Genomic DNA, 24,341 nt, shown 5'->3' on the forward strand with positions numbered 1-24,341 from the left:
CACTGTCACCGTCACGTGTCTGCAATCTTCTGTTTCATTGGCTGGACCGACACTACTCGCCCGCTCATTGGCCTCAGCCTCCAGCAGCGAGGGTCCGTGAGCTCTATATTACTTGTTGCAGCTTATTCGGCACGATATCTTTAAGTCACCACCTAGTGCCTGGTTTTGAACGTTGCACTTAAAGATAGACAACATTTTCCCGAGGAACAACGCGGTTGATTTATTAATTACCGTGATGAGAACCTTGTGGGTAAGTCTGTTCGAAAATCGGATTATTTACTTATATAGTTATTGTTGTTATGAGTTTACTAACGGTCGTGACAGTTATAGTTTAACTCAGAAATAAGATTTCTATCGTTATTTATATTCTGTTGGCGTTGTTGGTTTGCATTTACCTGGTCACTCCTTATTCTCCACTGTTGTTTAATAATTCTCTTGATATTTCGTTAACTCGAAACACTTGGAGCTGTTCGAGTGCGTCAATGCCAGCACACATTCTAGCCAGGGTCTAACAAATTAGCCACATCTCAACTTTTAACTTTTGCTTTCTCTCGTCAGTACTTTTATAATGTTAGACTAGAATTAATTTTTCAGAGTAGCCATGACTAAGACCAACCGGGTTGTGACTGAAACCCCTTACTTGGATCAAAAACCCGGTACCTCTGGTCTCCGGAAGCCCGTGAAGACGGTTCAGCAGGTCCATTACACCGAGAAATTTATCCAGAGCATCCTAGAAACCGTGTGTGAACTTGATCCGTCCAATAGGAAGCTGCTTATCGGGGGAGACGGTAGATATTACAATAATGTAGTTATCCCGCTCATTGTGAGAATGGCTGCTGCTAACGGGTTCAAGGAACTGATTATCGGAAAAAAAGGGCTGTTCAGCACACCCGCTTGCTCCGCTTATATCAGGACCCATAAATGTGTTGGAGGGATCATTCTCACTGCTTCACATAACCCAGGGGGCCCTGACGGAGACTTTGGGATCAAATATAACGTGGCAAACGGGGGCCCAGCCCCTGATAACGTGACTAATGCCATATTCCAGAAAACTAAGACTAGATCCTTCTACAACATTCTTGATCCAGTGGATATTTCCATTAGTAAAATCGGTAGAACAGTACTGGAAACCGACCAGGGTCAGGTTGTGGTGGAGGTAGTTGATGGTGTTGCGTGTCATGAAGAGCTATTAGGAACGATATTTGATCTACCTAAGATTAAGGATTACCTTCTTCAGAATAACCTGTGCATCACAGCGGACGCCATGGCCGGTGTTATGGGTTCCACTGTACACAGGATATTTGGAGATATTTTGGGGGTAGACTCCTCCCACTTGATAAGGTGCACTCCTCTGCCTGATTTCGGAGGGAGCCACCCTGATCCTAACTTAGTTTATGCCGCCGAATTAGTGACCACAATGGAGTCGGGGAAGTACGAATTTGGGGTGGCATTCGATGGTGACGGTGACAGAAACATGATTCTTGGCAAGAACGGTTTTTTCGTGTCACCAAGTGATAGCTTGGCTGTCATCACTGCCAACTTGGACTGCATCCCATACTTCGTTGGTAAAACGTTTGCAGGCGTAGGCAGGAGTCTGCCAACAAGTGGAGCAGTAGATCAAGTGGCTAAGAAACTCGGATTTGCGATCTACGAGACTCCCACGGGTTGGAAGTATTTCGGTAGTCTGATGGATGCTGACATGATCTCACTGTGTGGAGAGGAGAGCTTTGGAACAGGAAGTAACCACATTCGTGAGAAGGACGGTATCTGGGCAGCTCTAGCCTGGCTCTCAATTCTAGCTTCTCGACAGTGCAGTGTGGAAGAGATTATAAGGTCTCACTGGAAAGAATACGGTAGACATTTCTACTGCAGGCACGACTACGAAGCTCTCACCACTGAGCAAGGAGCTGCCGTTATGGCAGCCGTCAACAACTACACTGCCCCTGACTGCTCATTACCAGCTATGGGGGTCACGGAGGTCATATCCTGTGTGAACTTCTCCTACACGGACCCTGTGAACGGGGACCGGGCACTGAACCAAGGGTTTGTTTTCACTTCTGTTACTGGGTCCAGGGTGATTTTCCGTCTGTCCGGCACTGGTTCCAGTGGGGCTACTATCCGGATTTATCTGGAGTACTACTCTACATCTGAAGTTGATGGAAACGCTCAGGAGATCCTCAGTCCTCTGGTAGAGTTTGCTCTTCTTGTTAGTGACATCAGAGCTCTTTCGGGGAGAGAGGCTCCGACCGTCATCACGTAGGGTATTTCTAGTTATAATATGAGAACCGTTTGTTATAATTTATGACTGGCGTTTCTTCGTCTGCATGATAGATATAATTAATCAATTTTGTAAGTTTTGTAATTTCGAATTGAATTTTTAGTAAAGTTTACAGGATTTTTAGATGAACTGTTTTACGATTCATGTAATTTATTACACTTTGCTGAGGTGCGAAACTGTCTCACAGCTTTTTAGTAAGGTTTCGGGAGTTTTAACATGTTGCAAACAGATAATTACGTGAGCTGCGGGCATACCCACTCTTTGAGGGGAACTGGTTAAACTTGGTCTGTTAATTTATTGTTTCTCCCAAATCTACCTCTCCGTTAGATGAGTGCAGGCACCATTTAACTTTATCGTATTTTATCACAAAATTAACTCAACGATCATTCGATTACTTATTCAGAAGATTGATTAACTAGTGTTCTAATAATTTATTGTTATTTTGATTTGATTTCGAGAATATATTTTTAGTGCATGGCGGGGTTTCATCGATACTTTCCGATTGTTAATCTAAAGTTTACTGTAAATTTTGGCAAGTTGTACAAGAGTTTGTGGGTTTTAACTGTTTCTATCGGACACATTCCATTATGGTCTGCGTTTGACATTGCGGCGAGTCCTTTTCATATTATCATGTTAGTATTTGAATTCGATTTTCATTCATTTAGCATAGTTGAACTGATTTACACTTACTTTTATTGTTCAATTTTATTTCATGATGTCTGCAGTCCAGTTGTAATGATATTTTAAGTAGTTTCAGTTTTAACAGATGACTTGTTTTAGAAGACATGTCCGATGATCCGCAAAAGGCGGAGATGAAGGAAGTACAAGTGAACGGGACGACCCCCGCCTCTACAGAGAACGGAACAGGACCCCCAACCTCAGCACTTGTGGTCAATGGGGCGCCTCCCCCGGAGCCCCTTACTAACGGTGCTGTCACCAGAAACAAGCGAGTTTGCCGGAGAAAAGCTGCCTACAAAGACGACTACACCACTAAAGCCGCTAACCAGGTAACTTATTTCCGGGCTCTTTGATTTGGTTTGCTGAAACTGTAATACCCTCTAATATTATCTCTGTAGTCTGTACAATTAAATCTACACGGGAGACCCTATCTAGCTATTCCACTCCGTTATTTGCACAACCCCTTACCGTGCAGTCGTGCATTTAATGGCCACCCACGATGACAGTTATAATGCGTCCTCGCCAATTCTATACTATATTAAGCACTAGATCTCAAATCTTGCCATAAAGCTCGGCTGAAATCTCGTTATTGGCCGTTTATTAAATTGAGATTCTTCCCAGATAAAGTCATTGACACTGAAGAGAACAGCCGCAGCTCGAGCAACCAGAATCCCCAAACTGCCAGCAAAGCCTTGTAAGGCTGGAACTAACGTTGTGGTCAAAGCTAAAGTTTTACAAGAAGTCCCTGAAGGTAAGGGAACGACAGGTTGTGTATCTGATTGCGACCTTTTTGTGTTTTAATGAGCCTGGCTACGCTTGGAAAAGTGACGAACAATTATCACGTGATATTATACCAGACCGTGCATTTAATCGGATTGGTCGGTCATCTGAATGGTCGTCAGTAGTCACGTGTCGAAACGATTCTGATTTATCGCGACAGTTTTATTCAAGCTCATTCATCGGATCACACAGTTCGATTGTTAATTAGATAGTACTTGAATGAGAAAACTTTCTGTAGACAAGTTATTTCCTTCTATTGTAAGTTGTAATACCGTGTTGATCGTAATTGCATATGCACTGATTTTTTTACTTACACAATTCAACTGTAGCTCTAGCAGACTTATTAATTTCGTAATTTCCCAGGTCTGTTGGTTATGTCGGTGCAGTGGCGAGGAAAGGAGTATTGTGGCTGCTTCATCGATACGAACAAACAAGGATGGGCTTTACCAAGGTATCTTTTGGATGGCAAATATAATCAAATTAATGACCTTGATTTTGTACAGCCTTCAATATCGCCATATTGAGATATGATCGACTGTAAAATCAGTTAAAGTGCTTTAGCCATAACTTTGTACTGTGACTGCAATTCGAGGCTGCATTAGCTTGGTTTGTACGCATACCGAACAATTGCATCATATTTATATAACGGTTTATATCCAAAATTCGTCTTTAACCGAATACAAATTACTTAATACGCCAGTGCTGTGTTGTAACTCACTGTTCAAACTTCCCAGGTTCGACGATCCGAAAGTAAGTTCGATAGCTTTCTTGACGAAAAAAGCCCAACTGTTAGCTTCTGATGTAGATGATAGTACAGATGACGATTATTCTCCTAAAACCAAGAGGTCTATAAGTTATCTTTATTGCGTCCTTTAATGTTAATGTTTGCCGTATGGTTTTTAAAAATCTTTCACAGTCAGATGGTGCTGACATGGTTTTCAACCCTCAATGAGTAAGATTATTAATAATATGAGCGGCATACAAACACCTAAATTCACACTTTTGTTCAATTTTTTGCTATTAAGTAAATTCAGGAATTACAATTCATTGATATGAATTGTCAAGGCATTACATTACAAGATTGTTATAAATCTATTGGTTTAATTATGATTGTGTAACCAAATATGGTAATATAATCATAAGTGACCGTTTTAACTGATGTTACTCGCTTTATAATAGCTTTGCCAACCACGTCTGCTTCCTTTTTTAACGAGCAGATTAGTCAGGGAAAATGTTAATTAATCCTCAACAATCTGTTCAGGAAAAGAGGTGCTAAAGGAAAGAAGAACAAGAAACGGAAAGTTAAGAATGGTGATACTTCAAATGGAAAATCGGTGAAAACCCCCACGAAAAGTAAAGCAGGGCGGCCGTCCAACGCTGACAAAGTCAGCAGACGTCAGAGTACCGACACTCTCGTTGAAAAACCAGAAGCTAATTCTGATAAAACAGCTAAATCTGAGAAGTCCATAAAACCGGATGCACCTGAGAAACCCAATGTCACAAAATCAGATAGAAAATCGGCATCGCCCGAGAAAGAGTCGATGAAAACAGAGAAACCGGCCAGCACTCCGGAAAGGTCTGCCGAGAAACCCTCACCAAGCACCAGTGTCATCGTAAAAACAGAAGCCGCAGCTACACCAGCCCCAACAAAATGTCCTGCGCCCCCTCCTGCTAGCAGTCCCGCATTAGCACCTACTTCGAGTGCTGCTGGAACTCCTAAACAAATTCGGACTGAAAAAACTGCTACAATTCCAGTAGGGACGCTGTCCCATTCGCCTCTGTTGAAACAACCCCCTATTCAAAAAACTGTCAACTCACCGTTCAGTACAATGACGTCACCATCCCCCCAAATTAACGGTGCCCTCGTCTCGCCTTTACATAACCACTCGTTCCCACTCATGGTACCACCCCCATTTTTCATTCCGAACTTTCTGCAGTCTGCCAAGTTTCTTGCTGAGGGCGTCAAACGGACTCAGAGCAACGACGTAGCTAACCCTCATCCGACCTCTTTGTCGGGGAGTGATTTCAACAGTCTGTTCGCTAAAAACTCTGTGGCTGCCAACCCGAGCAGTGGACCTAGCCTCATGTCAGATAGTCAGCTAAGAAACAAAATGACATAGCGCCGTGTGCTACACACATGCTGTATTGTGAAGCCTTTGTTGAGGAGTTCAATGTCAGATTGGTAAAGCTAGAGTCAAAAATGAAGTCCTAGTAATCAGTTCCTTCATTATTCAACCCTGAACTACGGAATTCAGGATTATTATTTTGCATATATTGTCTGGCTGCGGAGACTCAACCCGACAGTTCATAGCTGTTCATCTCAAACCAATTTACAAGAAGACTTATCGCTGGTAACTTGGTTTCAAATCAAATCACTTCTCAAAGTTTAGTTACTGCGACTACTAATATGATTCTCGTATGTATTGTGGAACGCCTACCTTCCGGTTATCACAATTGACAGGGAGAATAACGAAATTCAGATCCCATTATTATTATAATATGCCCATTTACAATATTTTGTGTGATCATTGAAGTTAGTGCGAGATCAAGTCTTTTAATATTATATAGATGAATTTGACAGTGAAATCATTTCGTAAGATCTTAAATTGATAAGTAGTTGATAATTTCAGTTGCTAGTTTTAATCTTCCAAATCGATACAATCACCTCGACGCCACATTTTAGCGTGGCACGATTAAACTTTGAGTGATAATTTATGATTTAACTATATTTATAAATGTATATTTTTTGAAATTTGAAAATTCATTTAGTTCATCTTATTGAAAAGGAAGTCAAACCAACTTATAATGAGAGTATCTAAGAAATAATGTAAGAACATGATGGACACATTTTATTCACAAATTAACATCTGATAAAATACTGTTTACAATCAAATTGGCGCCAAAGTCATCGGCTTCTCTCTAGTTTGCTTTATTTATTGTCCTTCATACAGAAATAGAGTTGTTGTCCTTCTCCTTATTGCTCTTAATGACGTTCATGATTGAATGCTCACTCTGTTGTGATATTTCGGTGAGCCTCAGGTCAAATGTTTTGAGGACCCTGTTATTCTCGAGTCCCTCCTGGAGTACTCTGCCACCAGCTACACCCAGTTTGTTGCACGATATGATGATGTGCTCAAGAGATTGGTTGTGACTGAGGACTTCGGCTAAGTTTGCTGCCACGTGCTCCCCAAGTCCATTGCTCGAGAGATCGATGTGAAGCAAGGTTGAGGTCTTCATTAGCGCCTGGCAAATGTTGCGGCCTCCCTCGTCTCCAATTCTATTCAGCTTCAGATTAAGAGTTTGTAATGTACTGTTTTTCTTGAGAGAGAAGGCTATGGCTGATGCTCCTTCAGCTTGAATGGTGTTATCACACAGATTGACTTCTTCAAGAATTTTGTTGACTGACAGAAGCTTTCCCACAGCTCTGCCAGTTTTGTCTCCAATCCTGTTATGGGACAAATCAAGAACTCTCAGGCCTGGGTGATCTAATAAGTGACTTATTATTAGCCTCGCCTTCTCATCTTCTATTTGGCATCTTTGCAGACGTAATATTTGAAGATGTGTGCAGGACTTCACTGCTTTGGCGAGAAGTGAGCAATCTTTCTGTGTGAACTCAAAGAGGGACCACTCAAAGTTCATTCCACAATTTCGCACACCATAGGTTATAGAAAGTTCAGCCAGGTTGGGCAATTTATTGATGATAAGTCCAAAATCGAAATGGTCGAGTGAATCATCTGTTCCATTGTCTGAACCTTGATCTGATACTTCGTCTTCCTGAGGCAAGCCTGAACTGACATCCTTGATTTGCGGCAAGAGTTGCCTAATTCTTAGACGCTTTATAAAATCTTTCGACAGCTCTAGAGTCTCTGTGATCTGAAATGGTTTAAAATTGAGTTTCATAGATGCTGCGAAAGTAATTGTTGTGGGCAGTGGGCAACCACTTTACAACATTTTTACTTAAATTTACATAATTCAAAGTAAGTTAGAGAGAGAAACTAAAAAATGATAGGTTTTAAAAATCTTAATATTGATCTTGAAACTGAAAAACCATCAAAACTGAAAACTATGATCACAGTCTAGTTTCGGTCTGTCGAAGGTAATTATCTCTGTCATTCGACCCAGTTGTATTAAATTTGAGGCCGGGCGACTATAAAACATTTTGCAAAATTGTGTTATGCACCACTACCACTTAATTGATTGGTTTCAGGACCCCAACAAATCTGCACATAATATCAAGTAAAGGATCTGATCCGCAAATTATGGCCTATCGTCATGGAAACAGCTCAATTTCGCGCGCAGAGATGTAGTATTTTTGTCACGCGCGTACCAAGTAATCACATTTCAATGAGGACGAGCACAAACGAAGGATATGGACTATGTAGGTTCTACAACTTGTTAATTTGAAATTTCTTATTGTTTTAAGTTATATTGATAATATATTAAAAAAGAATAAAAAACTTACGTCAGAAAGTTCCGTTGATTCTGGCACGTAATTCTCGATCAAATCTGAAATGTTCGATTATAATAACACTTTATGAAGGAGCACACCAAGAAAAGAACAGTAAAAAAAGCTTTAACATTTAGTTCCAATTTTAATAGTGTCATTGGTTTTTAACATTCGTCTTAGCTGATTCAATTTGAGCAGATATGGATAATCAAACGGACGACAGAGTGGACAAAGAACAGAATAAACGCAGACGAATAGCACCGGAATTCCAATTCTCAATATCTCCCTTATTCATGTCAATCCTGCTTGGAGTTGTTTTGGTCATTCTTCTGATCAATGATTTCATATGTTACAGAAAGGATACTTGCATGCCATCAGAGACGACCTACAAGATTCAGTTTATTGTTTTTATAGCTCACGTAACATCAATTGGGTTGTTCCTATTTGCTTATGTGCATGCAACAGAAATCAAGCTTCACGTGCAGAAGATACTGTCAATACTGACTGGAACATTCAACTTCGTGTTATTTATTTTGAGGACAGTACTTGAATTAATTTATATAAATTACCACCCAGAGAACTATTTGAAAGATTAGATGTCATATTTGGAAAGAAATTTATTGTATGGTACATAAATATCTTTGCATTTCAAAAGATTTAAATTGCATGAAACTCTTTTACTGTATCAAAATCGATAACAATTTGTGAAGCTGTACAAACCTTCCATATTTCGTTCAAAAAACATTCTCTTCCAACTGTCTCCGTACTGATCAGTGTCGCAAACAGACCACCTGGATTTGCAGCATCTCTTCCAGTAACCCTCGTCTGAGACCAACGGTGCAGTGATCCTGTAACATTTTAAAGCTTGGAATCACTATAATATAAGTTAATGGACCGTGTGTAATACAATTGTAAAAGATTTGAGGCTGTTCGAATTCAGGAATTTTTTGCAAAAAATTCTTATTAACAAGATTTTCTGAGAAATTTTTACTAGCTTTGGCTGGAATAATAAACCAAATATACATAATGGAATCTGTAAAACAGAGGAGCATGTAATAAAAGCCCGACTGCATTATGTATTTCAAGACAAAATATAAGAAATATCGTAATTTTAATTTAATGCAGTCGGTTCGCATACTTATACTGTGTTACTTCAAGGTAATAAAAGGTCTAACTTACTTGAGTGGAAGATCTGTCGCCAAAGCCTCAAGAACTTTTTCTTTGTGTTTTGGCTTCAGCTCATCCAATAACGGGTTCTCTGTAGGTAAAGATAAAATTAACATCTATTTGCAAAATGACTTGTTGGACAATAACTATTGTTCTATAATTTTAAAAGTCACCAAAAGTATTCAAAATAGTGGTTTTATTTAGTAGTAGTACACGTACCCATAGCATAATTTACTTACCTGCAAAATTGTTCACGATGTGTTTCACACATATGTCAATAAGCCGAGGAACTGTTGCCAAGCTCCTGAAAAATAATTAGATTTAAGGACCAACTTGAATAAATATTGGTACATTTTTAATTAACGAAATTTAGCAGATACTTGACTTATCAAGCATTTGCAATTTGCATGCTACCAAATCAGAATTTTTTCCCGATCCATAACTCATGTGCCGAAGGCACAAAAGAGTCAAGGACAAGGGTTAGCGAATGAGATTTTTTTGGTACATGGTAGCCTGTGTCCGTCGACCGTTGTCGCACGCACAAATGTCGCCCACGTTCCTAATATAACGCTGAACTGATCAAGCAAATCGTTACTTTCACCATGTACGTATGGGTGGCAGACAACTGAACCCAATTGAACCTAGTTCCCACGCAGTTAACAGGCACCCAATCAGCTTAATTGGGTGACCAATCAGCTTAAATCCCAAAACGACAATATGATTATATGTTCTAAGTTTGACAGTTTTGATACAGTTTTAGATTATCTTTTTGCCATTGCTAAGTGCTTTGGACACGATGTTACTGCTTAAGCTGAAATATTATGATGACTTTGTGTGAGATTTTAAGTAATAATTATTATATATTTACAATTACCTATTAAAATTAACATTAATGAAATATTGTCTCTGTTTTGTCTCCGTAATTATAGCACTAGAAACCAGGCAGCAGCTAAACTAGAACGGTATTTGGAAACCTGTTAAACTGTTAGTGATTTCTAGTGACGATTGGGTTCAGTTGTCGTTTCAAAGTTAATTAGGTAGTCTGATTGGGTTTATAATTATTTTCCCAAGCTACCCTGTCTAGGAAAAGTCCAAATTGGGTTCAGTTGTCCGGTGGCAGACAACTGAACCCAATTGAACCTAGTTCCCACGCAGTTAACAGGCACCCAATCAGCTTAATTGGGTGACCAATCAGCTTAAATCCCAAAACGACAACTGAACCCAGGTCATATCACAACTGCACCCGAATTGGAAATACGACAACTGCATCCTCGAGAACACAGGCCATCCAGCCTTTACGGAGTCGTCCTCTCAGTCTCTTCCCATAGTTTGGTTTCTAATCCAGTAAAAAATTGGGAAACTGTGTCTCTGGCATTCTGACAACGTGTCCGTCTAGCTTTGAAAGTTAGCCTTGTAGATACGGATCTTGATGGGCGTTCTTATAGTTCCACTGTTTCATGTCTTCCAAAGCTGGTGGAACGCACCATTAGCACGCTGGATACTTGGCTCAGGTTACTTGACTCAGATCTCGTGACTCCTGATGCTTTGGGAGGGCCTGCCATGGTTCAGATCTCGAGCCCTGGGTCGGATCTCGATGCTTGAGGAGCAGTGGATCGTATCCTTTTCGGCACGCTTCGTGAACACGTAAGCTTGTTAGATCATATCTCGCGATCGAAAGGCACCTGAGACCTTGTCATCTATTAGTAACCCTAACTGGATTGCCGATGGAACGTTCTATGTCTGCCCTAGGATTTTCCAACAGAGTTACTCCATCCACGCTGTCATCGACAAGAAGTGCATCCCTTTGGTGTTCGCTCTACTTTCTGACAAGACGGAGAAGACGTATATATTTTTGTTGAATATTATAAAGAGTGCTGTTTGTAATATTGATGATGGTTTCGAGAAGGCAGCTATGAACGCTTTTTCGAAGGTGTTAGAAAAGTTCAACTTGATGAACTGCTTCTTTCACCTTTGTCAGAGTGTTCAGAAGCGCATCTTCAAAAAGTTCAAGGTCCAATACCGCAGTGACAAGGAATTTGCTCGAGCCTCTAGGCTTGTGGCATTTCTGGCATTCGTGCCATTGTCCAGTATTGATGATGCGTTTGAGGCTCTGTCCATTCACATTGCCAGTACTTATCCTTTGCTCATGGATGTGGTACACTACTTTGAACGTAGTTCCACCGTGGTTTCAGGTCAAGGGTTACTCGGGCCAAGCCCACTGTTCAGGAGTATTTCAGGGCTATTCGTGAGCAGCAGGTGATAACCGATTTTCATATCGATCGTCTCGCTGTTGGAGTCACTCCCTCCAAGAGACGGAGGAACACGAGCTCGAACCTTGAGTTATATGATTATATGTTCTAAGTTTGACAGTTTTGATACAGTTTTAGATTATCTTTTTGCCATTGCTAAGTGCTTTGGACACGATGTTACTGCTTAAGCTGAAATATTATGATGACTTTGTGTGAGATTTTAAGTAATAATTATTATATATTTACAATTACCTATTAAAATTAACATTAATGAAATATTGTCTCTGTTTTGTCTCCGTAATTATAGCACTAGAAACCAGGCAGCAGCTAAACTAGAACGGTATTTGGAAACCTGTTAAACTGTTAGTGATTTCTAGTGACGATTGGGTTCAGTTGTCGTTTCAAAGTTAATTAGGTAGTCTGATTGGGTTTATAATTATTTTCCCAAGCTACCCTGTCTAGGAAAAGTCCAAATTGGGTTCAGTTGTCCGGTAGCCGTACGTATCCCACTAGACTCTAATTTATAGCATATTATTTCAAGTTAGTATTACTATTATGCACAAATCCGTGTCGGGTTGCACAAACAATAAACATAATATGGTTACATAGAAATATACACGATTTTCAAATTCAATATAGAATTAACTCAGCGGCGCTCGGCCTATCTTATATCTGCATGCTTATAAAAAGTAAAGCCTGGAGTCCCCTGGTTACATGGAATATGATAAAATACGCTATCACGGATCGGGAAATTAAGCGGCCATCCACAAAAGAAAAGCAGCCGCATTTCTTGTTGCAGTTGCTGTGTTCTAAGCAAACGATGGATAATAATATGTAAATGGTTTGAATATCCATGAAATATTCTCATACCATTCAGGATCTTCTGCTATTATTCTTCTCATCTTCCTTGGATCCGCCGCCGGGTTTGCAAACTGAAGTTGGATACAGTTAGTCAATTAAAGAAACCCTTAACATTCAAAAGCTTTGTTCGAATTAACTTTCAGATTTTTGCAAAAAAATATGACAGATAATTTGTCATTTCTTGATGTAAATTCAAATACACTCACAAGATTCTGTTCATTTTCATCGAGAAGTGGAGGTTCCATAACGTAGAAAACCTAAAGGTGCAATGTTTTTGATTAAAGTTTATAATCTAAATTCTAGATTCTCGCTTAATAATCATAGAAGTTGAGTAAGGCCCAATAAATGACATGATACGATATTAAATTACATCATTTCCATTTCCAAATAAAATTGTAAACCTTATTGTATCAGAAAGTGCCAACTTGTATTGAAGCAGCGAAAGCATTGTTTTTATATGAGTTAGAAGATGTTTGATTTGATATGCAACAGTGAGTAAACAAAAGGCAATTCTAGTATCCAATATAAGAATATTATAATAGCTAGGTATCAAGAGTAGGTGGAATAAAGCTGGAATGTAGCTGGGATGTAGCTGAAATGGAGTGGCTTTCATGAGAACAGTCGCTAAAGTTAGCAACAACATAGCAATTGCTTACTTACAAGTCATCACAGTTAGTTGTATCTGATAAGGTGACTGCAAGACACGAGTTTAACTAATAATAATATAATGAAGATAATTGAGCCTCAACCATGTGAACGACTGCTTATTGTACGTTTGGAGGATTCTCGTCTTTCTGTCGGAACAACATTCAGACCAGCAACACTGTCGTTTAAATTGTTAAATGAAAAAAAGGGGGATAGGGGGGATTCCATAATTATATCATATAAAATTATTATGATGATGATTACTAACTTAATGAGATTACTAACTTAATGAGATAAGTAATGAAGTTACTTAATAAATAATTTGTGTTTTTGTGATGTCTGAGAATATGATAATATTGTATAAGGAATAATAATATAACAAAATAATTGTGTTTAAAAAACATAACAAATCATTCCGCACAAAACTGATTTAAAAATCAAAACTCAAAAATGAAGTTAAACTCCCTTGAGATTAAAATTAAATAATTTATCAGCTACCAAAATGTGTACATCGTGCACAAGAAAATCCAAGCTTCTAAAATATTCCGGATTTTGGTTCAGGTTCAAGATAATAACATTTTGGATTAAGACTCAAGACTCAAGAGGTTGGCCCTTAGATTCCTTGAGAGGTTCGACCTACAAGATCACCCCTGAAAAGTAGAAGACCATCAGTTTTAGTCCCGAAGACAGTCCCATCATAACTGACACATCATTACAAATTTCATTTATCTCGGTAGGAATTTAGACACCTGGCCATTTCTATTTCATAGTTCCAATTTGTTTACTAGTTGGCATCTTTATATCAACGTCTCAATAGTATGTATAGTAGTTAAACCTCTCTATACCCTGCTTATTCCTTTAAGGAGAAGTTTTACTGGAGATGGTAATTCGCTTTTAATATCCGTTTAAGACTTTCAGGCACATGACAACCAACCCTGTCTTTGGGCGGAAACGACTGCATCCAGGTTACTGGAATAGAAACAGGTAATTTCTTCTCAGCTCTTAGTAAAGAAGTAATCAGGATAACATAAACAAGACCTTTCAATTTTCACCGAGGGATGTCTTCTATCTATCAGCCTTGAAGAAATATCTATTAGTTTCTGCCACGTGCTGTCTCACGATTGACAAAATGCAGTTAGTGAGACAGCCCTGTTGGAGCTCTATGGTTTGGGAATATATGAGCTAAGTTCATTCCAAGATGCCATTTGTAGTAGACAATTTGACTCAGATTAAACCTACTGCAATTTGACTGCAGTTCACCTCAGTCCCAGAAAAAAATAACTGGAATATGAAACTGTGTTGTCTTGACTTTATTCTTTATAGAACTTGGCCTAACATTATTACAATATATCGAATAAAATATCTGGGTTAAGATTTAAACATAATGATTCCATGGATAAATCCAAGAGTTTCCACTGGGGCCGGGTGGGAAAGGATAATGGGGAAGGATAATGGGGAAGGAGGAGGGGGAAGGATAATGGGGAAGGAGGATGGGGAAGGAGGAGGGGGACCGTGGTGAAGGCCTGTTGGATGGATTGTTGGTTGTGAGCCCCAGTTTAGGAGAGGAGCCGGGGCTGAACGCCATAATTTTTTGCTGTGCATTTGAAAGCAGTCACATTACAAATAACGGTAAATTTTGAATTTTGCAACAAATTTTATCGCATTTATATCAAGTACTCCAACGTCATTAAGTTGGTCAACATCGAACGATTAAGAGAAAATTTTAGATAATTCTAATGATCATTGATAAATTGTTGTTCAGAAACCTGTTTCAAAGTTGTCTGATCTAAAGTATGTGCCCTGAATTTTACGGCCATTAAATTCCTCTTAAGAAATTTTTAGAAGTTGAAAAGCTCTTCATTGGTGGCAAATTTAAGTATTAAAAGGAGATATCCATACCTGCAATGATAACGGGTCGTCGAAAATAGTCAGAAGTGTCGTCCTTTGACCCAAACATTATCATATTGCCATTACCAGACGACCAAGTTTCATTACAGTTCGAAGCAGTGAAGTCAATGTCGATGACTTGTATATCATTACATTCCACCACCATAGATCCATCCAATAAAGAGATCGACCAGCGTTGGCTAAGTGTCTTTGGAAACGAAGAAGGAAAATACTTCCAAGATGATTGACATATTGACACTATATACCCTGCACCATAGGAATAACTGAAACTTATGTGCAAATATCCTAAATGCTTAGAGTCACTAAAGAAATCGATCCACAAGTTTCTATTTTGAGCATTAAGTGGAGTGTTATTTATCACAACAAGGGGCTCAGTCGTGAAGTCGTACTCGTATTGTTCGTCACTGTCCGGTACTATCCAGCCAGATCTGTTACTTGCAACACAGAGTGGTTCCTCATCGTACAAGAATAAGATGCCACTGTGACATGTTACTACTGTGCTTCCTGACATCTGTAATCTAGTAAAGCAGGACACCTCAACTTTGGTACCAGAGGGCACAGGAAACGTCTGAGAAGTTTGTAGATAACTCCATGCAGGGGTCAGTCCAGTGCAGCTTCCCTCTGGCAAACATTGAGGAGTCTTAGAAAAGGAGTATATTGTTCCACCCAAGCAAGTTACTTCTGTTGAACCAAAGAATTTACTATCATCTGGACAATCTTCTGTTATAGTAATTTTAGCTCCAGCTGGTACAGGGAACTCTTCTGCTGTTTCTGCGATTGTTTTCCACAAAACAGGAAGTCCAGTGCAACTCTTCGGCGGAGTCTTTCGGTAGAAGTCAATGGGTGAATCATCAGACTCAACCTTGAAGTTGCTTATATCTTGAGACCATATATCTGTGCACTTATCGTCTGAAACTTCGCCAAAAACAATGCTAATGACTAGGTCCCCATTACAGAGCAATGTGAATGACTCAGCTGTTTTGATGAACGTCCAGACTCTACTTGGTGTATTTGGAAGTTGTGAAATATGCCCGTATTTTTTCATACAGGGTTGCAACAGATAACTAGGATTTTCTGCAAATTTAAGTACAAAAAGTCCGATATCTTTGGATGCTGTGTTAAAGAAGAGTTTGAACTTTGCTGGCACGCATGTAACCTTAGGAGTATTTGTCAGAATCTGAAGAGGTGCCTCGGTAAAATCAATATCGTACTCTGTCGATTCTTCAGGTTTGAGCCAGCCTTCATCAGTACTTGGTGTACAGAGAGGTTCCTCATCTTGGTAAGTGTAGAAGATATCACTGTGACACGTGACTTTAGTGCTTCCCGACATCTTAAATCCTTCATCATAACAAGTTACTGTGAGCACAGTACCAGTTGCTACTGGAAACACTGTACTTGTCTGTAGGTAGTTCCAGCTGGGGTAAAGTCCAGTGCAAGTTCCTTCTGGGATGCATTGAGGAGTTCTTGAAAAAGGGTAGAATGTTCCAGCCAAGCAAATTACTTCAGTTGAATCGAAGAATTTGCTATTATTTGAACACTTTCCTGTCACTTTAACCTTAGCACCATTTGAAACAGGAAACGTTTCAGTTGTTTCAGTGAACGTTTTCCATGCGACTGGAAGTTCGTTGCAGTTGTTAGAAGAGAGGATCCGGTAAAAGTCAGAAGAGGTGGAAGAATGACTTTCTTGAAATCCGAACTTGGTCGCATCCTGAGACCACTTGTCTTTGCAATTGTCATCAGTAATATCTCTAAAAACAATGTTTATGACTTGGTCGTCATTACAGTACACTGTGATAGATTCTTCAGTTTTTACAATCGTCCAGACTTTACTTGATGCAACTGGAAGATTTGGAAATATCTTGTAATTCGACACACATTCACAGAACAATATCCTGTAAGAAGGTGAGCTGGAGCCTGCTGCAAATTCAATATCTATGTTTCCAATCCTACTTCCTGATTGTGTAGTGAAGTAGATATTCATAGATCTGAGAGAAGGAGAATCAGTATTATCATTAGGAGTATTACTGAGAATCTGAAGAGTTGCCTCAGTAAAATCAATATCGTACTCGGTCGATTTTTCAGGTTTGAGCCAGCCTTCATCAGTACTTGGTGTACAGAGAGGTTCCTCATCTTGGTAAGTGTAGAAGATATCACTGTGACATGTGACTTCAGTGCTTCCCGACATCTTAAATCCCTCATCATAACAAGTTACTGTGAGCACAGTACCAGTTGCTACTGGAAACACTGTACTTGTCTGTAGGTAGTTCCAGCTGGGGTAAAGTCCAGTGCAAGTTCCTTCTGGGATGCATTGAGGAGTTCTTGAAAAAGGTGAAAGTGTTCCAGCCAAGCAAATTACCTCAGTTGAATCGAAGAATCTGCTATTACCTGAACACAATCCTTTCACTTCAACCTTAGCACCATTTAAAACTGGAAACGTTCCAGTTGTGAACGTTTTCCATGCGTCGGGAAGTAAAGGACATCCTTCTGACTGTGGCGGCTGTCGGAAATATTCAACAATGGTCATGGTTTTCGGTGTACTACTAGTGAACTTGACCTTCTTTATTTCAGCAGACCATTTCTCGAAGCAGAAGTCATTGGGAACGTCTGCATAGACAATGTTGACAACATAAATACCATTGCACAGTATTGTAAAAGACTTCTTGGTGATCACAATTGACCACAATATACTGTCCTCTGTTGGAAAGTTTGCAAATTCCTCAGGTTTTGGCCGACAGTTAAAAATAACATAGCTAGGAGCTGATGCTAGAGCAATTTGTAACTGCCCAGCCGAATTTCCTTTATCATTGCGGAACTCAAGGTACACTTTTTCAGTTGAGGTGCCATTTGGAGTGTTAGTGAGTAAGACTAATGGAGCATTTTCCATATCTATCTCGTACTGCTTGTTCTCTATCGGCTTTATCCAACCATTGTCTTCACTTATAGGGCACATCGGCTCTGTGCCGTAGCTGTATAAGGTGCCTGAAAGACATGTTATTTCCTTACTTCCAGACATCAGGATTCCATCAAAGCAAGTCACCTGTAGTTCAGTGCCACTTGCTACTGGAAACTTTGTATCTGTCTTTAGGAAGCTCCATCCCGCATAGAGTCCAGTGCACTGCTCTTTGGGTAAGCATTGGGGTGTGTGCGCATAGTTGAAGATGGAACCAGCATAGCACATCAAATCTGTGGAACCAAACTTGACTGTTTCTCCTAAGCAGGAGAAGGATACAGACAAAACTGTGTCAGAAGTAACTGGAAAAGATGTATCTGAGTCCGTATTTTGAGGAAAGTTGGAAGGAAACTTTGTACATTCAGCCTTCGGTGATTGCCTGTACTCATCTTGGTTAGATGAGATAGAAGAGAACCGTATCCCTTTCACGGTTGACCAATTCTCTTCACAATTCTTTTGCAGTGAATAGACAATATCCACGAGAGGTGTGCCATCTAGATACACAGTCAACGATTCAATCGACTTTACAAATGTCCAGATTACAGACTCTGCGTTACTGAATGCAACATCCTCAACAGTGGTTTCAGGCAAACACAGAGCACTTTTGAAGTCTACTTTCTTTTCCTGGAGATAAACTTTAATATCAACACCAGACTTTCCTGTGACTAAGTTAATGCCTTCACATGAATCAATACAGTTTTGTTTCACATCAAGAGCATCGTTGTCCATATCAAATTCTATAGCCTCGTTCTTCGTGATAGTTGTCCAACCTGTAAATCATTAAATTGGAAACGACGAAACGTCTTTGAATGTGGATCGATTACTGGTAATGCTTGAACTATAGCTATACTTACATAATATATCTATATGGAAAAACCTAGGATATATGCAACAATGATGTTATTGATATTTTAAAAGTAAATATTATAAATATGTTGAGTCAGATGACAGACTTAATACTGATGGTACTTACCGTTAACAGCCGTGAAAGCTATTAAAAGCAGAAACTGCCTATTTAGAAACATCTTTAGACACGTACTTCCAATAACAGATTTCACGCAGCTACAGAGCATTCAATCCCTAAAGCATATAAGCATAACACTAGTTATCAAATCAACATAAAGACTGCATGAAATTACTTGACAGAAGTAGAAAATGAAAATTACAAATGAAAGAAACGAAATTGAACTCGGCGTGGGTTGATAAAAGTGTAATTCTGCTGATAAAAGTGTAATTCTGCTGCTCAAAAATAATTTATTGGTTGAATTTGTGACTGAAGCAACACACAGTACTGAAGGAGCTAGCTAAATCTTGTCCCAGCAACTAACTGTGTTCTTAATAAAGTACTGTTTGAATCCCAGTAAGTAGTGTGAGGGGAAGTTGTGTGAGGGTAAGTTGTGTGAGGGTAAGTTGTGTGAGGGTAAGTAGTGTGAGAGTAAGTTGTGTGAGGGTAAATTGTGCGAGGGTAAGTTGTGTGAGGGTAAGTTGTGTGAAAGTAAGTTGTGTGAGGGTAAGTTGTGTGAGGGTAAGTTGTGTGAGGGTAAGTTGTGTGAGGGTAAGTTGTGTGAGGGTAAGTTGTGTGAGGGTAAGTTGTGCGAGGGTAAGTTGTGACTTGTGCGAGGGTAAGTTGTGTGAGGGTAAGTTGTGTGAGGGTAAGTTGTGTGAGGGTAAGTTGTGTGAGGGTAAGTTGTGTGAGGGTAAGTTGTGTGAGAGTAAGTTGTGTGATTTTCAAGCCATGACGGAGCGGGGGGATTCAACTGTAAGTTGGAGGACGGCATCACCCTATCTGTTCAATGATCCCAATGACATGACATTTTTTAGACCCACCCCATACCACGTGAAAAATACGTATAATTTATAAACCATAACTCATCTCTCGTCTCATACAAAATATGTTTTGATATAACTTTACACCGTTGCTGAGGCTAATACAATGTTAATTCAGAGAGTATAAACGGATTACCAGTCCCAGTCGAAATTCGGCATTTTGGCCGGACAAACTGAGTTTATTTTCTCAATTTTTGCATACTTTTGTTAAATTTGTTGTCAAATTATTGAATACTATGTCCAGATCGTCCTGGCCCAAATTATATCCATTTACCGTCCGCCGCTATCTGGTCACCGGGAGAGAGGAGCCAACCACCCACCCCCTCCCTCCCCCCACCACCTCTCATGTCGGTAAGTGTGATGCCGTCCTTCCCACATACCGCTGATAATCATTCAGCAATCAGCATCATGCCTTGTTTGGCAGTCAATGAATATTGGAATCCGCCATTTTGAGCTACTTTTTGAGGGAGCCAAGGGTTTAGGACAACTGACAAGTACAACTCGCCCAACTTGCTTGGAAATTCCTCAATAACCGAATTAATATGGGGGAGGGGCTTTTCAACAATTAATAGGCAAGCTTCCTAACGAACTGCTTGATAATGATTGGGTAACAGGGCAAAAAAACAACTCGCTCAAATTTGATTCTTATGCTGTGTAGTAGATATATATCTAGTTTATGAATTTACTGCGACTGCAGTAGAATAAACACCTCAGGAACTGATATTAATCAATAAAAAGCCCCTCCCCGGGGAGGGGCTTTTTATTGAAAAGCCCACAGTTGTTCAGCACATCAGATAAACTTTTCAAATGACGGTCTATGCTCCCCGCAATTAAATCAACAGTATCTGATTCACCGGGAAAGGCTTAAGGTCATTTAAACGGGATTACAAGAAAAGGCAGCTTACCCGTTACCGGAACACTGTAGTTGCTTCTCTCCGAGAGCTTCGTTAGTAAGACAGTGAAGAGAAAATGAAAAACAAAATGGGAGAGGCAAGCTCACGAGGTGTTTCGAATTGTTGTTCTATTAATATAAACAAACGCGGCGCAGATCGACTGGAGGAGATTGCACTGTGTAGGCTCCGTTGTAATGTGATATGTATGTACTACGGCTTTACAAATTTTGGAAGCATGTAGAGATGTAGGGATATATATCTGATACCAATCGTATATATACTAAAAATACTCTAGCACAATTGTAACTGCAGTTTTACAGAACTCTAAATGCTTGATGAACCCTCTTGCAGGTACCACCCGTATTCACACTCTGACCTGAGTTTAGTCATTTTCCGATACGAGATTGGGGACGGGTTCTAAAAACAAACAAACAATATGCCATTTCCTTGTAGCGGAGCATTCCTATTGTTTTATGAAAGATTGTGTGATTAAAGGGACCAGCCAAGAATCTTCTCGTGTATAACATACCAAGGAGCATGGCATCGCGGCTGGGGAACTTTCTAAAAGGTACTTGCTAGAGATGGCAATTAACTCATTATTGGACTCAATGCTCTAAGGTTAATGTTAGACGGGAAAGTAACGAACTTGGAGAATGCTACCATACCCTAGTAAAATAGATTTGACGGATACCTAATCAAACACTCTCAAATCTGATTAACACGCACTCAAAAACAGATCGGATTTATTGGTTTATAACATATCAGCCAACTACCTGATAGACTAAGCAACAAGGAGCAAAATAAGTGAAGTAAAATACCAATATTATTATCGCAGAGTAATTCTAAGTATAAACCTCGATTCAGTATAATTAAGAAGTCTTGACAAGTACAGAATCTTGATCGAGTAGATTGAGTACTAGGAACATATTTAAACGGCTGGTCATGGAAAGATCGATATAATGACAGTCGATTAATTTGACTGTCATTGTATATACATACATTCAAACGGGTATATGGCATTGTCCCATATCACCGTTTAATCGTCACGGTAAACATTATTCGAATCATCTCAGACTCTTTCCCGTTAGATCGGTTAGGGTACAATTCAAATTGACGTTTTGTTTTGTTTTGAAACCCCACGGTGGAGGTTGGCGTGTGCCGCAATTTATTAATCAATGGTTATTACATAAATGAAATTATAGAAGTCACACTAAAATATAATAATGTAAAATAAAATATATTAAAATAAATGCCCTACTAAAAGTAATATATAACTAACGGTCTGCAAAACTGGTTGAAGTCGCAATTTGTAAACATGCTAATTACTATTTAATAATAATAGATAAAAAGTTTTGCGCGGCAGATGTAAATTCGGCATTGCATAATGGCAGTGAAATTAAAATGATATGTTGTTGATAAAAGATCATGGTCATTTGTCGCGAGTGATCTTTCTTTACGCGTTGTCGCTTACTAACTCGGTGTTGTAGTCTATCTGCGAGCGCCCTTCTCTTTGAGACTTTCTTAGCCCAGGTATACTATAAAGTAAGAAATTTGGCCAATTTTCATCGTCTCCTGAGCTTTGCAGCTTGAGGAGTTCGCGCTTAGCTGAATTTTTAAAGATTTCAATTGAAAAGGTAGAACTTGGAATAGTTATATCCTTACTTTGTTTTGTAATAGAGAGCATGGGTCCTTTGAAGAAAAGAGTATTTCTAAATGTTGGGCCGTTGTAAGTTGTGAACCAAGAAAGGTTATGTTCGTATGTGGAATTATAGGTGGGAATATCGTGAGGGAAAAGTTCTTTGATGGATTTAGGGAGAAGGCTTGGCATGTTCCTTACTTTGTGTAGTAGAATAAGAGCGTTTTTTACAATGACGCTATGGACTGTTAGGATATTATGCAATCTAAACGCACTTTTTGTGTGCTCCGGGGGATTGCCGTCTTTATATCTATAATTTACATATCCTGACATAACAGCTCTAATTCCCTGCTTTTGCTTGGTGAACAGAGATTCAATGTGACATTTTGAGGCAAATCCCCACACTAAAGAACAGAAATTTAGATGGGATTGGATAAGGCTTTGGAAAATGTTTAGGCGGGCTTTGATAGGTAGAAGGTGCTTTAGCTTATACATAACTCCGAGGTAGCGACCCATCTTTATTCTAACTGCCGTAATGTGTTTTTGCCAAGTGAGCTTTTCGTCTAGGATCACTCCTAAAAATCTTGCTTCAGTCTTACGTTCGATTACAGTGTTGTCAATGGACAAATTAAAGCCGCTGAAGTCGATTCTTTTTCTAGTGAAAATCATGTAACACGTCTTTTTTACATTTAAAGATAGCCCATTAGCACCTACCCAATCTACAAGACGTGAAATTAGCTGATTAGCTTTTAATTGTATTTCTTCTAGGGTGGTTCCACTAATTAATATGTTTGCGTCGTCGGCATAAAGGATGAACTTTGCAAAATCACTAATTCCAGGTAGGTCGTTTATATAAATTACAAATAAGAGAGGTCCTAAAATGCTACCCTGAGGTACGCCGTAAACTATGGGCATGCTAGAAGAGCAAGTTCCGTTTAAAGTTACGTATTGAGATCGATTACAAAGGTAAGATCTAAACCATTCGTGCGCGACTCCCCTGATCCCACAATGGTCAAGCTTCTTAAGTAAGGTCTCATGATCAAGCACGTCAAAGGCTTTACTGTAATCGAGCAGGAGCAGTAGGGAAATTTGTTTCTTATTCAGAGAGTGTAGTATAGAATTTTGGGCATTGAGCAGTGCATGTTCGCACGATCTTCCTGGCCGAAATCCGTATTGATTTTCGAAAAGAGAATCGTTCTTATCTAAAAATTCTAAAACACGAGCATGCATAAGTTTCTCATAAATTTTCGAGAATGATCCCAAAAGAGAGATCGGCCTATAATTAGCTACTTCCAATTTTGAACCACCTTTGTGGATAGGAACGACTTTCGCAGTTTTTAGAGCATTTGGGAAGGTACCACTGGAGAACGAACAGTTAATGACATTAGCTAGTGCCCTGGTAAAGTTTTCGCAGCTGTTTGCAATTTTCAATGGCTCAATTTTACAATCGAGTGTGGACTTGTTCTTAAGCCCTGATATTATCTTTTGGACTTCACCGTGTGATGTAGGCTTAAGAAACATCGAGTTACTACACGAAGCCTTAAGAAAATGCTTGAAACCACCTGGGTCAAAGGTTCGACGGGCAGCGATTTGCCTCTTGATACTGGCTGCAATACCGGAGAAGTAGCCGTTAAATTTCTCAGCGACTGCCAGATCGGAGCTTATAATCGTGCCATCGTCGTCCTTCAGACGGGTGTGTCCGAACTTTTTTCTGTTACGGTTCAGGAGGCCATTGATAATTTTCCATTGATTTTTAGAGCAGTTTTGGTATTTGTCAAACATTTTCTTATAGTACTTTTCTTTGGCTAGATTCACATGTTTGTGACAAAACTTTTTCATTTTATCATACGCGTCGCAGTTTTTTTGTGATGGATTTATAGTTTTTTCAAAAAAAAGTAACTTCTTGCGGTTGCATGCCGCCTCAAGCCAGGGTAAGATCCAAGGCTTTGGGTCAGCTCTTTCGAATTTTCTTCTCGAACTGTCGCGCTTCAGGGGGTATGCAGTATTGTAGTGTTTCATGTA

At 39.5% G+C, this 24,341-nt stretch overlaps 4 protein-coding genes across 4 annotated transcripts in view; 3 read left to right on the top strand and 1 right to left on the bottom strand.

Moving 5' to 3' along the window:
- The first annotated feature begins 584 nt into the window (after positions 1-584).
- LOC134826487 (phosphoglucomutase-1-like) lies at positions 585-2,826 on the top strand. Its single transcript, XM_063838867.1, has one exon. It carries the CDS (start codon positions 602-604, stop codon positions 2,258-2,260), a length of 1,659 nt encoding a protein of 552 aa, XP_063694937.1. The 5' UTR covers positions 585-601; the 3' UTR covers positions 2,261-2,826.
- A 232-nt stretch (positions 2,827-3,058) lies between these two features.
- LOC134826488 (mucin-7-like) lies at positions 3,059-6,286 on the top strand. Its single transcript, XM_063838868.1, has 5 exons — positions 3,059-3,285; positions 3,578-3,707; positions 4,100-4,187; positions 4,471-4,581; positions 4,998-6,286. Exons 1-5 carry the CDS (start codon positions 3,064-3,066, stop codon positions 5,854-5,856), a joined length of 1,410 nt encoding a protein of 469 aa, XP_063694938.1. The 5' UTR covers positions 3,059-3,063; the 3' UTR covers positions 5,857-6,286.
- A 250-nt stretch (positions 6,287-6,536) lies between these two features.
- LOC134826489 (dynein regulatory complex subunit 5-like) lies at positions 6,537-12,716 on the bottom strand. Its single transcript, XM_063838869.1, has 7 exons — positions 12,667-12,716; positions 12,470-12,531; positions 9,590-9,654; positions 9,363-9,441; positions 8,904-9,031; positions 8,199-8,242; positions 6,537-7,609 (listed from the first exon to the last, which is right to left on the bottom strand). Exons 1-7 carry the CDS (start codon positions 12,703-12,705, stop codon positions 6,680-6,682), a joined length of 1,347 nt encoding a protein of 448 aa, XP_063694939.1. The 5' UTR covers positions 12,706-12,716; the 3' UTR covers positions 6,537-6,679.
- A 704-nt stretch (positions 12,717-13,420) lies between these two features.
- Positions 13,421-24,341, top strand: part of LOC134812032 (uncharacterized) — an 88,282-nt gene continuing 77,361 nt past the window's right edge. Inside the window, exon 1 of the mRNA XM_063819218.1 lies at positions 13,421-13,430. The gene's annotated coding sequence lies outside the window, so the exon portion shown is untranslated. The remainder of the gene's footprint in view (positions 13,431-24,341) is intronic.

Source organism: Bolinopsis microptera, chromosome 2 (genome assembly GCF_026151205.1).
Source record: "Bolinopsis microptera isolate Bmic1 chromosome 2, MBARI_Bmic_1.0, whole genome shotgun sequence".
In the NCBI taxonomy this organism is placed as follows: Eukaryota; Metazoa; Ctenophora; class Tentaculata; order Lobata; family Bolinopsidae; genus Bolinopsis; species Bolinopsis microptera.